The sequence below is a fragment of the Rhododendron vialii genome, chromosome 4a (genome assembly GCF_030253575.1).
Source record: "Rhododendron vialii isolate Sample 1 chromosome 4a, ASM3025357v1".
In the NCBI taxonomy this organism is placed as follows: Eukaryota; Viridiplantae; Streptophyta; class Magnoliopsida; order Ericales; family Ericaceae; genus Rhododendron; species Rhododendron vialii.
This window is the reverse complement of record NC_080560.1, coordinates 18,775,306-18,788,962: the sequence shown is the minus strand read 5'-3', so window position 1 is coordinate 18,788,962 and position 13,657 is coordinate 18,775,306. Positions and strand designations below refer to the sequence as shown.

The window sequence follows — 13,657 nt, the reverse complement described above, 5'->3', positions numbered from 1 at the left end:
AGAATGCTCTGAATGGTAAAGGTGTTGGAGGCCTTGGTGATTCCGTCACCGGCCGGTCACGTGACCCGTATTGGAGTTGGGACGTGACACCGAGACATGCTATTTACCACTGGAAAAGCTTGTTCTCGCCCTTGTCTCAGCCTCCAGGAAGCTCGCTCCCTACTTCCAATCTCACCACATCATCGTTCTCACCGAGTACCCTTTTAAGTCTCTCCTCCGGAAGGCGGACCTTTCTAATTGAATCTCTCATTGGGCTGTCGAGCTTACGAACTATGAAATCTACTTCCAGCCTCGAACAGCAATCAAAGCTCAGGTCCTCGCCGAGCTCACTCCGACCAACTCCCCTACTTTGGCTCCAACTCCAAGCACCGAAGCAATGCTCCAGGCGAACCCTAGCACTGCCTGGAAGCTTTTCCATAGAGATGTATGGAAGATGTATGTCGACGGCGCCTCCAACAGCTGAGGCGCAGAAGCCAGAGTTGTCCTCCTCTCCCTTCTGGCGTCTTACACGAAAGCTCCCTCTCTATCAACTTCCCAACCTCCAACAACGAGACCAAGTTTGAAGCACTGATCTCCGGGCACCAGACCGCCGAAGCTCTGGGCATCGAAAAACTTATGGTTTATAGTGATTCTCAATTAGTGGTTAACCAATTTTCGGAAGAATATGAAGTTCGAGATGACCGAATGCATACTTACCTCAACTTTGCCGTCCGGCTCAATAGAAATTTCAAAGTTATTCGAGTCGATCAAATCTCTAGGGAATAGAATGCCCATGCCGACACCCTTGCAGGGCTCGTTTCGGCTTGCTCCTCTTTAGGACAAATCTCTAGGGAATAGAATGCCCATGCCGACACCCTTGCAGGGCTCGTTTCGGCTTGCTCCTCTTTAGGACATCGTTCTATCTCCTTCAGCTTCATCAACAAGCCAAGTTTCGAACTTGAAGTATTAAGCCAAGAGGTACTCAGCATAGAGCTCGGCCCAAGATGGATGGATGAGATCATTGGCTACCTGCGAGATGATGTCCTCCCGACCGACAAGAAGGACGCTCACCTACTCCGCAGTAAAGCCGCTCTCTTTTGGCTCAATCCGAATGGTAAGCTTTACCGAAGATCGTTTACCAGCCCGTATCTGTTGGTTGCACACCCCCACCAAGTACCAGGCATCATCGAAGAGCTCCACGCTGGTGATAGTGGTTGTCACTTCGATGGACTGTCCTTTGCTCACCGAGCGATCTCCCAAGGGTATTGGTGGCCAACAATGAAGAAGGACTTTGAAGAGTTTGTCAAGCGTTGTCGGAAGTGCCAGATGTTCGCCCCCATTATCCACCAACAGGCTCGGGACCTTAGTCCCCTCACCAGCCCTTGGCCTTTCTCTCACTAGGGCATGGGTACTGTCGGGCAAGCTCCCCGTTGTTTCCGGTGGTTCAAATTCCTCTTAACTACCACCGACTATTTCTCGAAATGGGTCGAAGTTGAGCCCTTGGTCACTATTGAAGAAACAAACGTCATTCGTTTCGTTTGGCGAAATATCATCTCTCACTTCAGTGTACCCTTCGCCATCATCACGGACAACGGGTGGCAGTTTACCGGGCAGAAATACCGGTCCCTATTGGATGAATACGGCATCAAATGGGACACATCCACTTCGACTTACCCCCAGGCCTACGGGCAGACTGAGGCTGCAAACAAGGCAATTTCATTCGAGCGCCGACTCGAGTCACGCCGGGGCAAATGGGCCGAGGAGCTACCTAGGGTGCTCTGGGGCTACCGTACTACACCTCGGCGATCCACCGGTCGCACTCCTTTCTCCTTGACATTTGGAATGGAGGCTATTATTTCCTTCCAAGTCGGGCTCCCAACAATCCGTACTGAAAATTTTGACGAGTCGGTGAATAACGACAACATCGCTTCGGATGTCGACTTGGCCGAGGAGGAAAGTGAAAATGTATGGATCAGGCTCGCATCGTACTAGCAGGAAGTTGCCAAGGGCTACAACCGTAGTGTCTATCTTAGGTCGTTCAAGCCTGACGACCTCAACTGGAAGAAAGTGGTGGAGAAGTCCAAGAAAAGGAAGCTAATGCCCAATTGGGAGGGCCCCTACCGAGTCCTCAAGGACCTCAGTTCGAGAAATTACAAGCTAGAGAAGTTGGATGGTTCTCCTATCGCTAAGACCTAGAATGCCGACAACCTGAAGAAGTTCTATGGTTAGCCGCACTTCGGTGCTGAAGACCCATCAACTTCTTTTCTAAAAAGCTTTTATTTTCTACGTAATTTTGTTTTAGGGACAACTCGCTTATGTAACAACAGTTCCACTCAAGTATCAATGAGGATTTCCCTTTCTTAAACATTACTTGTGCTTTTTGTTTCTGTTGTTTATTTTTTCCACTCGGTTTGGTGTCATTCAAACCATTTTATATTGATTTCAAGGATTATGTCTTCTCCTGGGTAATACCCTGGGACAAAATTCCCACAAAGTCACCCCGACCTCCTCGGTCGTTTGGACTTTCGGTCGCTTGCCTTAAGGATACTTGGCCTCTTCCCGAGCCCCTTATACCGACCCACTAATAGTCATCAACTACTCGGTTTCGCTGTGTCCCGAAGTCCTGGTCGATGCCATCTCCTCTTTAGGACTCCAACCCAAATCCCCCAGCAACCCCACCTTATCATGAGTTTATCCATCACTCAACTAATTTCCTAACAATTAGCCGAGCCACCCTAACCCAAAGCAGGGGCATGGAAATTTAAAATTGCTAAATACTTGCTCCGAATTAGGTCACTTGGCCCCTTTCGACCTTGCCGAAGGCAGGGGCTTCAGAAATTGACTCTTACACTTTAGTCCCTTCCCTACCCATTTACACAGCAAGCCCGCCCGAAGTAGGGGGCACCCACAAACCATCTTTTTTCTAAACTAACATCTTTGAGTATGTTTGGCGAATGCTTCGGTTAAACTTGTTTTACAATTCCACAAGTCTCACCGAAGCAGGGGGAACAGAGTCCTAGCAGCAACCATAAATTCATACAAGTATTTCAAAGATAAACATAATGTTCAGGAAAAGAAAACATCCATTTACACAAGCAACAAAGTGGACATACGATTCGACGTCAAAATCCTACCGAGGATCTGGCTCGGGCCAATTGTTCGGCGCCAATCCTACTCAATTATTACATAACTCTAGAACGGCAAACTCCAAATGTCTGGAGCCGTCCAGTCAAAAACAAGTAAATCAAAAATTACAAGTGTGTTTGTTCAAGGGGGGAGAGCTGGATTCATCCTACGCATCTTCGATTAGAGCAGAAGCATTGGGATTGGCTTTGTCCTCGAGGAGAGCCTCTGCCTCGGGATTGGGCACCTATTCATCTTCCTCCTCGGGCATAACAAGCTCCTCGGGGGGCACCTCAGGTAGGGCTCGGAGTTTCGAATCTTCCAGGGAGATCAAGCTTCCTCAGAAGTGCTTCATGGCCAAAGCGTAGTCCATCCAGGAAGCGATCTTTGTACAGCTTGATCTCGATCTCCAAAACCTGCTTCTTGTATTCCACTCTGGCCGCATCCCAGCCTTCATCATAGCCCTTGTTCCTCGCGGCCTCGACCTCGCGAGCTTTGGTGACCCTCAGTGTAGTTGCATCCTCTTCGGCCTTCATAGCTCAGCCTTCAACAAGCACCATCTCTGTATAACACCTTTGAAAGTCTGCGAGGTAGAGGTCGCAGGTCTCCCGAGCCATTTTTAGATCATCCTCCCTCTATGCAAGGGCCTGCTTTAAGCCCTCAATCTTCTGTTCCTGGGCTTTGCTTCTATCGTTGAAAGCTAGGGGCCGAGCGCCAGCTTGCCAACAAGAAAATGGAAGTATTACAAGAGTAAAGCTCCCAACTCTAAGGAAGAAATGAAATATTGCAAAAACTTACATTGAGGAGTGCTTGTGAGATTTCCCCGGTGAGGTCCTCGGTGCAACCTTACAAGGCTTTGGCATCCCTTGGCAGAATGCAAGCCCGGAGCACCCCGAAAGCCGTACCGAGGTTGGAAACACTGTCGGCATGGTCGATTTGGCATCCAGCATAATGGCGGAACTCCGGAGCCCAAGGGAGATCCCTCAGTCGGACCCTAGTCTCGGTGTCGATTTCTCCACCAGCCTCAACCCCCCCCCCCCCCCCCCACTTCTTCTCTTCTTCTTTGGCGATGAGGATGGTCTCCGTCTCCTTCCCCCGGCACCATCTCCCTCCTCATATCGAGCCCTCTTCTCCGGAGGCCCTTGTGGAGAAACGGGGGCCGCCCTCGAGGTCCCAGCACCGGGGGTACCAGAGACAGAGCCTATGCCTCGACCCCTCGGCCTTTGGCGCCTCAAATTCAATACTTCCCTGCCTCAGCCAACCATTTCCCCGCTGAGCCCGATCCTCTCAGGTGTCTCCCAGTCAATCTCTGCTCAGATTGTGCCCCGAGGACCAGAGTTGCTCCCTTTTGTCTCCGAGGTACCAACTCCCCCGTTGCTCTTTTCCTCTCCTCTTCCTCCACCTCTCCCTCTGCCTCGTCCTCGGCCTGCTCGAGGAACCCCTTGCTACGTTGGTTTCTTCTTTAAATAGCTAGTATAGGTCGGAGCATACTCGAGTAGGTCAGGGGCGTATCGGCTCGTGAGAGGGATGGCGTAAGCAGGTGTGATTCACGCTCGAACCGCTCTCTCCCGGAGCCCTTGCACAATCCCCTTGGCTGTAAGGAACCACCAAAAAAGAAGAGAAGGCGAGAAAGAAAATGTGCAAGACATAAACTAAGGAAAGAAATCTACCGACCAGAAGTCCCTGGTCTCGAACTGGACCATGGTCGCAGTATCAATGCTCTCTCCGAACCCGAACATGAAGTTCCCGGAGACTGAGACATAAATACTCGCCCACTCTTCGGAGTCGGGCGAAACATCAATCAAAAACATGTTGTACCCCGTCCAGCAGGAGAGGTAGTACCTAGCGTTTTCTTGGTTGATCCCTACCAGATAAACTCCGAAGAGTTCTTCCAGCCCAAAGGTCAAATTGTATTGCCTCCTCAGCTCTATGATGCTAGTAATTATTTGGTAGGAATTCACCGTGAGCTAGGAGAAGGTGAGACTTAGGGTTCGGAGCATTCGTCGCACAAATTAGTGGAGGGGGAACCTGATTCCCCCCCTCGGTGATTGCCATCAAGGGAAAAATCAATTCCCCATGTCGGTGAGGAAGATCCTTAAGGTCGGTGTTCGGAAGCAGCCATACCTCGACATACGGAGGGACGTGATAGGTGCGTAAATGTTCACACACGCACCCCTTAATTTATCCTTGCTAAGTCTATTTTTATGTTATTTCTTGGAGTTTAATGCTTGATTTTTGTGTTGTAGGTATTTTGGAGAATATATTGGAACACATTTCAGGTCATGGCTAGAGGTACAAGAATTGGGCCTTAAAAAAATGTTCCAACTGTGCACGTGATTGTGAAGGGTAGCAAAAGAATAGAAGTCATATACATGTTTTTGGTGGGCCCAAAGGGCTAATATTCATTACTTTATATTTTAACTTAGTTATTGACCTGGCAAGAGTACATATGAGGCCTAATGGGCATGGCCCATGGCTCTGACGAAAAGTGGAGGATAGGGTTTTATTATAAAGGGGACAACAGCTTTTGAAAAAAAGAATCCTTTCAACGGACGAAACAAAATAGAAGGACGGACGCATATCACGCAGAATAGGCGGAACGAAGAACGGGGCGACGTCAGGAGTTCCGAAATTACTTTACAGTTTCAGATATAGGTTCATTCATTCACAGTTTTCTTTTCTTTTCAAGTTTTTGATGCTTGGTTCAATTATTCGCATTCCGATAACTAGTTTTAATTTCTGCTCTTAATTAAAGTTGTTCGTTGGTATTTGATTAGTTGATATTTTTCTGTTTATTTTTTATCTCGCGTAATAGAAGCATGTTTCAAGTTAGGGTTTCTTTATTTCATGTAGGTAGGGTCGCAGGGTGATTAGCACACCGTGACCAGTCCGGGCATTGCTCTTGTTTTTAAACAATGAAAAAGACAATTTTAGATTGAAAAAATACTTTCCGTAGACGAACCCGGGCATTGTCGGAGTCCATGTGAATGGGGGAATGGGGGTCCAAAACCCATTCTTCGTTGCGCATGGGTAAACGACAGCCATAGGGTCTCGTATCTTGCGGGGTATCTTTCTCAATCTAAAGTTGAACGTTTTTAAGAATACCGAATGGAGCAGGTTAATCCGGACTGGTTACGAGTGCTATGAACCCTACGACTATACCTTCCTTTTAATTATCTGAAAAGTTCAATCAATTTGTTAGTTTTTATTAATCTCAACCAAAACGACAAGGGGTGCCTACCTAAGAGCCCGTTAAATTAGAACAATCCGAGTTTTTAGTCAACACACATCACCGTCTCAGTGGATTCGACTCCGGACTTACCGGATATTGTGCTACGTCGGTCTCTGCCCTACGCTTGGGGCAACCCATTAATTTTGGACTAGAAAATCATCAAGCATTTTTAGCGCCGTTGCCGGGGACGGTAACGTGTGTTAAGAATTCAGGTAGTTATTTTTTTATTTTCTTTAGTTGTTTCGAGTCAACATAGGTAGAGGTAAGCAATCCTCCATCATAGAAAAGCAATCACCTCTAAAGCCTAAATACTATCGAGACAATACCAGACGTCTCATAGCCATTGAGAGAGTTCCAAGAGTAACCATGGAGGAAGAGTCTTTTAGCGGCGAGTCGTTTGATATTGGTGGCTTGTTCATTGATTTAATAATCGAGCCACAAATGTCAATGCGTGATCACATGCATCCTGAAAGGACCACTCCTCTCAGTCCAATAGTTCTGCCAACCGAGACGGTGGAAGCACGTAATGCTTTCACCATAAAACCTGGTACGCATAATGCCCTTCCCCTGTTTTATGGGAAGGAGAATGAGAATCCGTATGAGCACGTCCGTTATTTCGAGGGGTTAATGTTTGCCTTAAGCTTTTCCCAGTGTCGCTCAAGGACTATGCAGATAAGTGCTTGCGAATGCAAAAGCCACAATCTCTCACTACGTGGGCTGCTGTCCGAGATCTATTTTACAAGAAGTATTTCTCGGAGAGTAAATCAAAGTACCTGACTCACCAAGTTCAGTCATATAAACAGAAAGACGGTGAGTCATTTTTAAGGTGCCGGGAGCGGTTCAAGGAGTTGCTATTGTCCTTACCGCATCATGGTTTCGTGAAACACTAGTTTGTGTCATTTTTCTATTTAGGCTCAAATGTTGCTATGGTCCAACAAATTGGGTACCGCTGTAAGGAGGAGGATTTTCTCAACAAGTCCCCGGACGATGCGTGGGACTTTCTCGATGAGTTGGCCGAGAAACACCGAAGTTGGGAACCTTCCGACCTCGGTGATAGGGCCATGGCTATGCAGGGACCCAGTGGGTTCAGCATTTTTCCCTCAAGTGTGTGAGAGCACAATGTCCGGTCTCAGCTAGATAAAATGGCTAAGCAGTTAGAGGACTTGAAGTTTAAGCAAGTCCATCAGGTGAGTGAGGTGAAAGTTGAGGAGGTTTGTGCCTTACGTGAGTGTCTGGGGCATCTAGTTACCACTTGCCCCGCTTTTCCTATGGTGAAAGAGGCCTACCAAAGCAATCAAGCTGAGGTGAACGCAATTAACCAGTGTTGGGACCCGTATTCAAATACCTACAATCCAGGGTGGGCCCAAAACCCACTTTTGAGTTTGAGGGATCAAAAAACCCCGGTGCAACCCCAGGCACAACCTTAGTCAGTCTAGCAGTTTCGGCCTCCTCAAGGCCAAATGACCCAGTTCCGTTACCCGCCTTAGCATTAGCAGGGGTTCGATCATTCATCTTTTGGACCATCCCCTGGCATTAACCATCCCCTGCGGGATAAGCAGACTGATGAGATGATAAAGGCTCTCATTCAGTCTCAGAATAGCTTTACTGAGCAGACCAAGCAGGCAATTGGTGACATTAGGACCTAATTGACCCAGTTATCAGCGGTAGTTAGGCAAGTTCAGCAGGAGAAGGGAAAGTTTCCTTCTCAACCTCTAGTCAATGCCGTTGGTACTCATTATGTGGGCGATTCTTCTAGCCCAGGTAATCCGAATCTCAGTCTGGAAGAGGCTAAGGTGATCACCACTCTCAGAAGTGGGAAGGTGATCGACAAGGACTTACCTCCAAAGCAGAAATCGGTGCCACCCTCGGTGCCGGTAGCTGCACCAGCAGTAGTTCCAGACTTGGGAAGTGTTCCCGAGGAGGAAAAAGAGGCGGAGTCTCCTGAAGTGGTGGTGCCTGCTCATGCAGCCCCCATGACTCCAACGCCACCCGTTGCTCCATATCCAAATCGCTTGGTGGTGAAACCTAAGGTCAATGTGAACTTTCAAATGCTTGAATTATTCAAAAAAGTTCAGTTTCCTATCTCTTTGATGGAAGCGATTGACACAATTTCTCAATTTGCAAAGGTCTTAAAGGATCTGTACATGTCAAAGCAGAGAACTAAGAGTCAGGACAAAGTGCTTCTGATGGAGCAAGTGAGCTCCATTCTCCAGGCTGAGATCCCCACCAAGTGTAAGGATCCTGGTTGTCCCACCATCCCTATAGCTATCGCGGGCCAAAAATTCGATAAGGCTTTGCTAGATTTAGGAGCAAGTGCCAACTTGCTCCTTTATTTGGTATACTTGAAGCTGGGCTTGGGCGATTTGAGAGCCATTCCAGTCACGCTATAGTTAGCTAACCGGAGTGTGAGAATTCTAAAGGGGGTGGTGGAGGATGTTCTGATTCAAGTGGGCGAGTTTCTTTTTCCACCCAATACCGGAGGTCTTTGAAAAGGCTCCTACCATCCTTGGCCGTCCTTTTCTAACCACCTCCAGTGCTGTTATGAATTGTAAAACTGGACAAGTCCAATTGTCGTTTGGGGACTTGAAAATGGAGGTGAATGTTTTCAATGTGGATAGTCGGGTTGAGGATGATGAAGAGGTGTATGAGGTGAGTTTGATCGACACGCTAGTGCAAGAGCATGTCAATAGTGTGATGTACAAGGATCCTTTGGAGATAGCATTAACCGCCGAAGAGGCGTCATTCTTAGATTCTCCAGAGGTAGTGAGTTTAATGGAGATGCTTGCAGTGGAGGATGTATGTGGCGCCGCTTGGAACCCAGTTCCTGAGCCGTTGGGCACCCTATCTTCTAAAGCTCTCCCATCGTCAGTTCAGCTGCCTAAACCAGAGTTAAAGCCTTTGCCGGACACACTTAAGTATGCCTTCCTTAAAGGCGATGATACTTTTCCGGTTGTAATCTCCTCATCCCTTGAGGTGGATCAAGAGGCTAAGTTGCTTGCCTTGCTGAAAAAGCACGTGGGCGCGATAGGCTGGACAATAGCTGATTTGCAGGGTATTAGTCCAACGGTGTGTACACACCGTATTTTTCTAGATGAGGATGTGAAGCCTTCTAGGCAACCTCAGCGTCGTCTGAACCCCAATATGAAGGAGGTGGTTCAGGCTGAGGTGCTGAAGCTTTTATATGCGGGTATTATTTACCCAATAGCCCATAGTGAGTGGGTGAGCCCAGTGCAGGTGGTGCCTAAGAAAGCAGGAGTGACCGTCGTGAGAAACGACGAGGGGGAGCTAGTGTCGACCCGTGTTCAAACCGGGTGGCGAGTTTGCATCAATTACCGGAAGCTCAATTCGAGCACCCGGAAAGACCACTTCCCTCTCCCATTCATTGATCAAATTTTGGAGAGGGTGGTTGGCCGGGCATTCTATTGCTTTCTGGATGGGTACTCTGGCTACAATCAAATAGAGGTAGTCATGGAGGATCAGGAGAAGACCACCTTCACGTGTCCTTACGGCACGTTTGCCTACCGTCGCATGCAGTTTGGCTTATGCAACGCTCCCAGAACCTTTTCAAGGTGCATGATGGGAATCTTTAGTGACATGGTAGAGAAGATTGTGGAGGTATTTATGAATGACTTCTCAGTTTTCGGGGATTCGTTTGACGAATACCTCAGGAATTTAGGAAAGGTCTTACAACAGTGCGAGGAGAAGCAGCTCGTGCTTAATTGGGAGAAGTGCCACTTTATGGTGACCCAAGGGATTGTGTTAGGACACATTGTCTCATCCAAGGGTATTGAGGTGGACAAGGCAAAGATTGATTTGATTGCAAATCTTCCCATTCCAAAGTCTGTAAAAGACATTCGGTCTTTCCTCGGTCATGCCAATTTCTACCGGCATTTCATTAAGGGATTCAGTACTATCTCCCGGCTGTTGTGCCATTTGTTGTTGAAAGACATGCCCTTTGTGTGGTCTGAGGCGTGTGAGGGGGCATTCCAGACATTAAAGCGGAGTCTCACTACTCCGCCGATCATGCAGCCTCCGGATTGGAGTTTGCCCTTTGAATTGATGTGCGACGCTTCCGACTATGCAGTCGAGGTGATTTTAGGGCAACGACGAGGGAAAGATCCCTGCGTCGTACATTATGTGAGCAAGACTTTAAACGAGGCACAAATGAATTACACCACTACCGAGAAGGAATTGCTCGCGGTGGTATTTGCCTTAGATAAGTTCTGGTCCTACTTGGTGGGTTCGTAAATTGTGGTATATACCGATCATGCGGCCCTGAAGTATCTGATGACCAAGCAGGATGCGAAGGGTCACCTTATTCGGTGGATTCTTTTGCTGCAAGAATTCCACCTCGTGATTAAGGATAAGAAAGGGGTTGAGAATGTAGTGGCGAACCACCTGTCTCGTTTGGAGTTTGAGGACCCCACCTCTTATCTCCCCATCGTGGATACTTTCCCTAACGAGCAGTTGTTCGCTGCTAATATGTGCCCATGGTTTGCAAATATTGCCAATTATTTGGTGACTAGACAAATTCCACCCCATTGGTCCACAACTGAGAAGCAACGATTTTTTAGAGAGGTCCGGCAATATATTTACGATGATCCATATGTGTTCAAGTATTGCGCGGACCAGATTATGCGCTGGTGTGTCCCCAAAGCTGATCAAAGGGGAATTTTAGAGTTTTGTCATACTGAGGCGTGCGGAGGTCATTTCTCCGCGAAGAAGACTGCCACCTAGGTCAATGAGTGTGGTTTCCTTTGGCCAAGTCTTTTTAAGGATGCGTACATCTTTTGCAAGTCGTGTGACCGGTGCCAGAAATTAGGCAAGGTTGGCCCGCGAAATATGATGCCCCTCTAGAACATTTTTGTGATAGAAGTTTCCGATTGTTGGGGCATTGATTTCATGGGCCCATTTCCGGTGTCATACGGTTATGAGTACATCCTACTAGCGGTGGATTTTGTTTCAAAGTGGGTTGAGGCAATTCCCACTAAGACCAGTGATTCTAAGGTTGTGCTGGAGTTCTTACAGACTAACATTTTGTCAAGGTTTGGCATGCCACGTGCCATTATCTCTGATCAGGGCACGCACTTTTGTAATAGGTCTTTTGGGGCTTTAATGAGCAAGTATGGCATCTCTCACAAGGTGTCTACTTCCTATCACCTTCAAACCAACGGTCAGGCTGAGCTAGCAAATCATGAGATTAAGGGAATTCTAGAGAAGACTGTGAATCCGAATAGGAAGGATTGGTCACTTCGGTTGACCGATGCCTTGTGGGCCTATCGCACTACTTACAAGACCGTGTTGTGTGCTTCACCCTACCGGCTCGTTTATGGTAACGCCTGCCACTTGCCTGTTGAGATGGGGCATAAGGCCTATTGGGCCATTAAGACGTTGAATACGCGTTTGCCAGAGGCAGGAGCCCATAGGAAGCTCCAGTTGTGTGAGCTTGAGGAGATTAGGAATGACGCATATGAGAGTGCAAGTATTTATAAGGCTAAGGTTAATGCGTATCATGATAGAAATATTCAGCGCAAAATTTTTAGTGTTGGTCAGAAAGTGTTACTGTATAACTCGCGCCTCCATTTGTTTCCTGGTAAGTTGAGGTCCCGATGGGATGGTCCCTACATTGTGCATAAGGTTTACCCAAATGGTTCAGTAGATATTTGTGACCCGAAAAACAATAATATTTCCAAGGTTAATGGGTAGCGTCTAAAGCCTTTTTTGGAATATGTGGAAGTAGGTGAACCTAATGAGATTTTGGTCGATCCTGTTTATTCGGACGACCCTGTTGTGTAGCCGTTGGGCTACGTTCCGACGGGTAGCTTTCGCGTACCACTATCTTCACTAAGAAGTGGACCTGGCTTGTAGCGATAGGGGTACCCATCATTGACTTGGGTTTTGGCCACAATATTTGTATACTTGTTCTTTTATTTCTTGTTAAGCAATAAAATCCAAAAAAAAAAAGAGGAAATTGGAAAAGAAAAAAATTAGCATAATGGTCTGGTATAGCCACCTGGTTGAAGCTATGTATGTAGTACTTAGGAGGTTGGGTCCGATGGCAGGCGTGTAGTTAGTAGCGAGAATTATGTCTGAACCATCTGACTTTAATGTCCAAACTCTGTGGAGATTGCTTTACAAACGGAGTGGTGGGTAAGGAATCTGGCAGCCCCAGAGGGAGTGACAGCCTATTAGATGATGGCACAACTTCTCAAGATATCGTTGAATCCTATACATACTGTCCTTCCAACAAATAGGGAAACACAGTTTTTGGCCAGGGAGAAAAGTGGTACCCGTGTCTTTCGCGTGAAGAAAGTGGATGATTTTTTGTCTTTCATTTTATTTCTTGCATTGCTTATTTCTTTTAGCTATTTTTCTTGTTGTCTTGGAGGCTAACATTTGCAGGTTGTTCGATCCAAGTTGGGGGGTCTCCCTCTCTCTATAGTTTACTCTGCTAAGCTCCTCTTTTTCGAGGTGATATCTATCTTCTCTTTTATGTTTATGTCCTTTTTTTCATACTTTCAATGCGGATATTGAATAGTTCAAGTTGGGAGGAGGGATCACTTTATTCTTAGCACATTTGCACTTCACGTCTATTTGGGCTTTGGTTGCTTGTGAGCTGTGACTTGAATGTTTTTGATGGCTTGTTTAGTGGAGACTTACACCCATGTGAGTTTAGAGCCTACTTTTTCTTAGAGTGGTGTCAAATAAACTCTTATTGTCACAAAAGAGCAAATTCGTTGTTGATCTCATTATTTTTATCGTCGAGTGTTGGAAATATTTTGAATTGCCTACTAATCTCTTGGGTTTGGAAAGTTGCGTGGTTGTGTTGCCCATTGGAGAGGATTATAGGCCATCTTTGCTATTTTGAGCCGGTTCGTTTCTTTCTTTCATATATTTATCTCTTGTGAGCCCATTTGAGCCTCGCCCATGATACCCTTTTCTTGTTGAGCTCCTTCATCTATATTGTGTTTCGAGAAGGATTAGTTAATAATGTGGAGGAGAATTTTTTTGAAGAGAGAGAGAGAGAGAGTAAATATGGTGAGAATTGAATTTTATTGATTGGTGATCTTTCCCATAAAAAAAGGGGAAAAAAAAAAAAGCCAAAATGGGAAGACACCAAGTTTTTGTGAAAATGAGAAACACTTATTCTTAATATGAGATTGTATTAAAGGTAGGAGAGAGAGATGTGGTGAAGTTGAAAAAAAGAAAAAATTAAAGAAAAGGGGCACACATTGTTATATTTGCCCTATGTGAGTCGTTGTTGGCCTATTCTCGAACACTTGAATGTTTACCCTAACCTTGAAATGCTTTCCCTTACCTAAC

The 13,657-nt window shown here is 46.6% G+C and overlaps 1 protein-coding gene across 1 annotated transcript; it reads left to right on the top strand.

Annotated features, from left to right (window-relative positions):
• Positions 1–7,476: 7,476 nt before the first annotated feature.
• LOC131323767 (uncharacterized) lies at positions 7,477–11,071 on the top strand. Its single transcript, XM_058355610.1, has 6 exons — positions 7,477–7,691; positions 8,145–8,325; positions 8,410–8,511; positions 8,930–9,094; positions 9,209–10,570; positions 10,703–11,071. Exons 1-6 carry the CDS (start codon positions 7,477–7,479, stop codon positions 11,069–11,071), a joined length of 2,394 nt encoding a protein of 797 aa, XP_058211593.1.
• Positions 11,072–13,657: the final 2,586 nt, after the last annotated feature.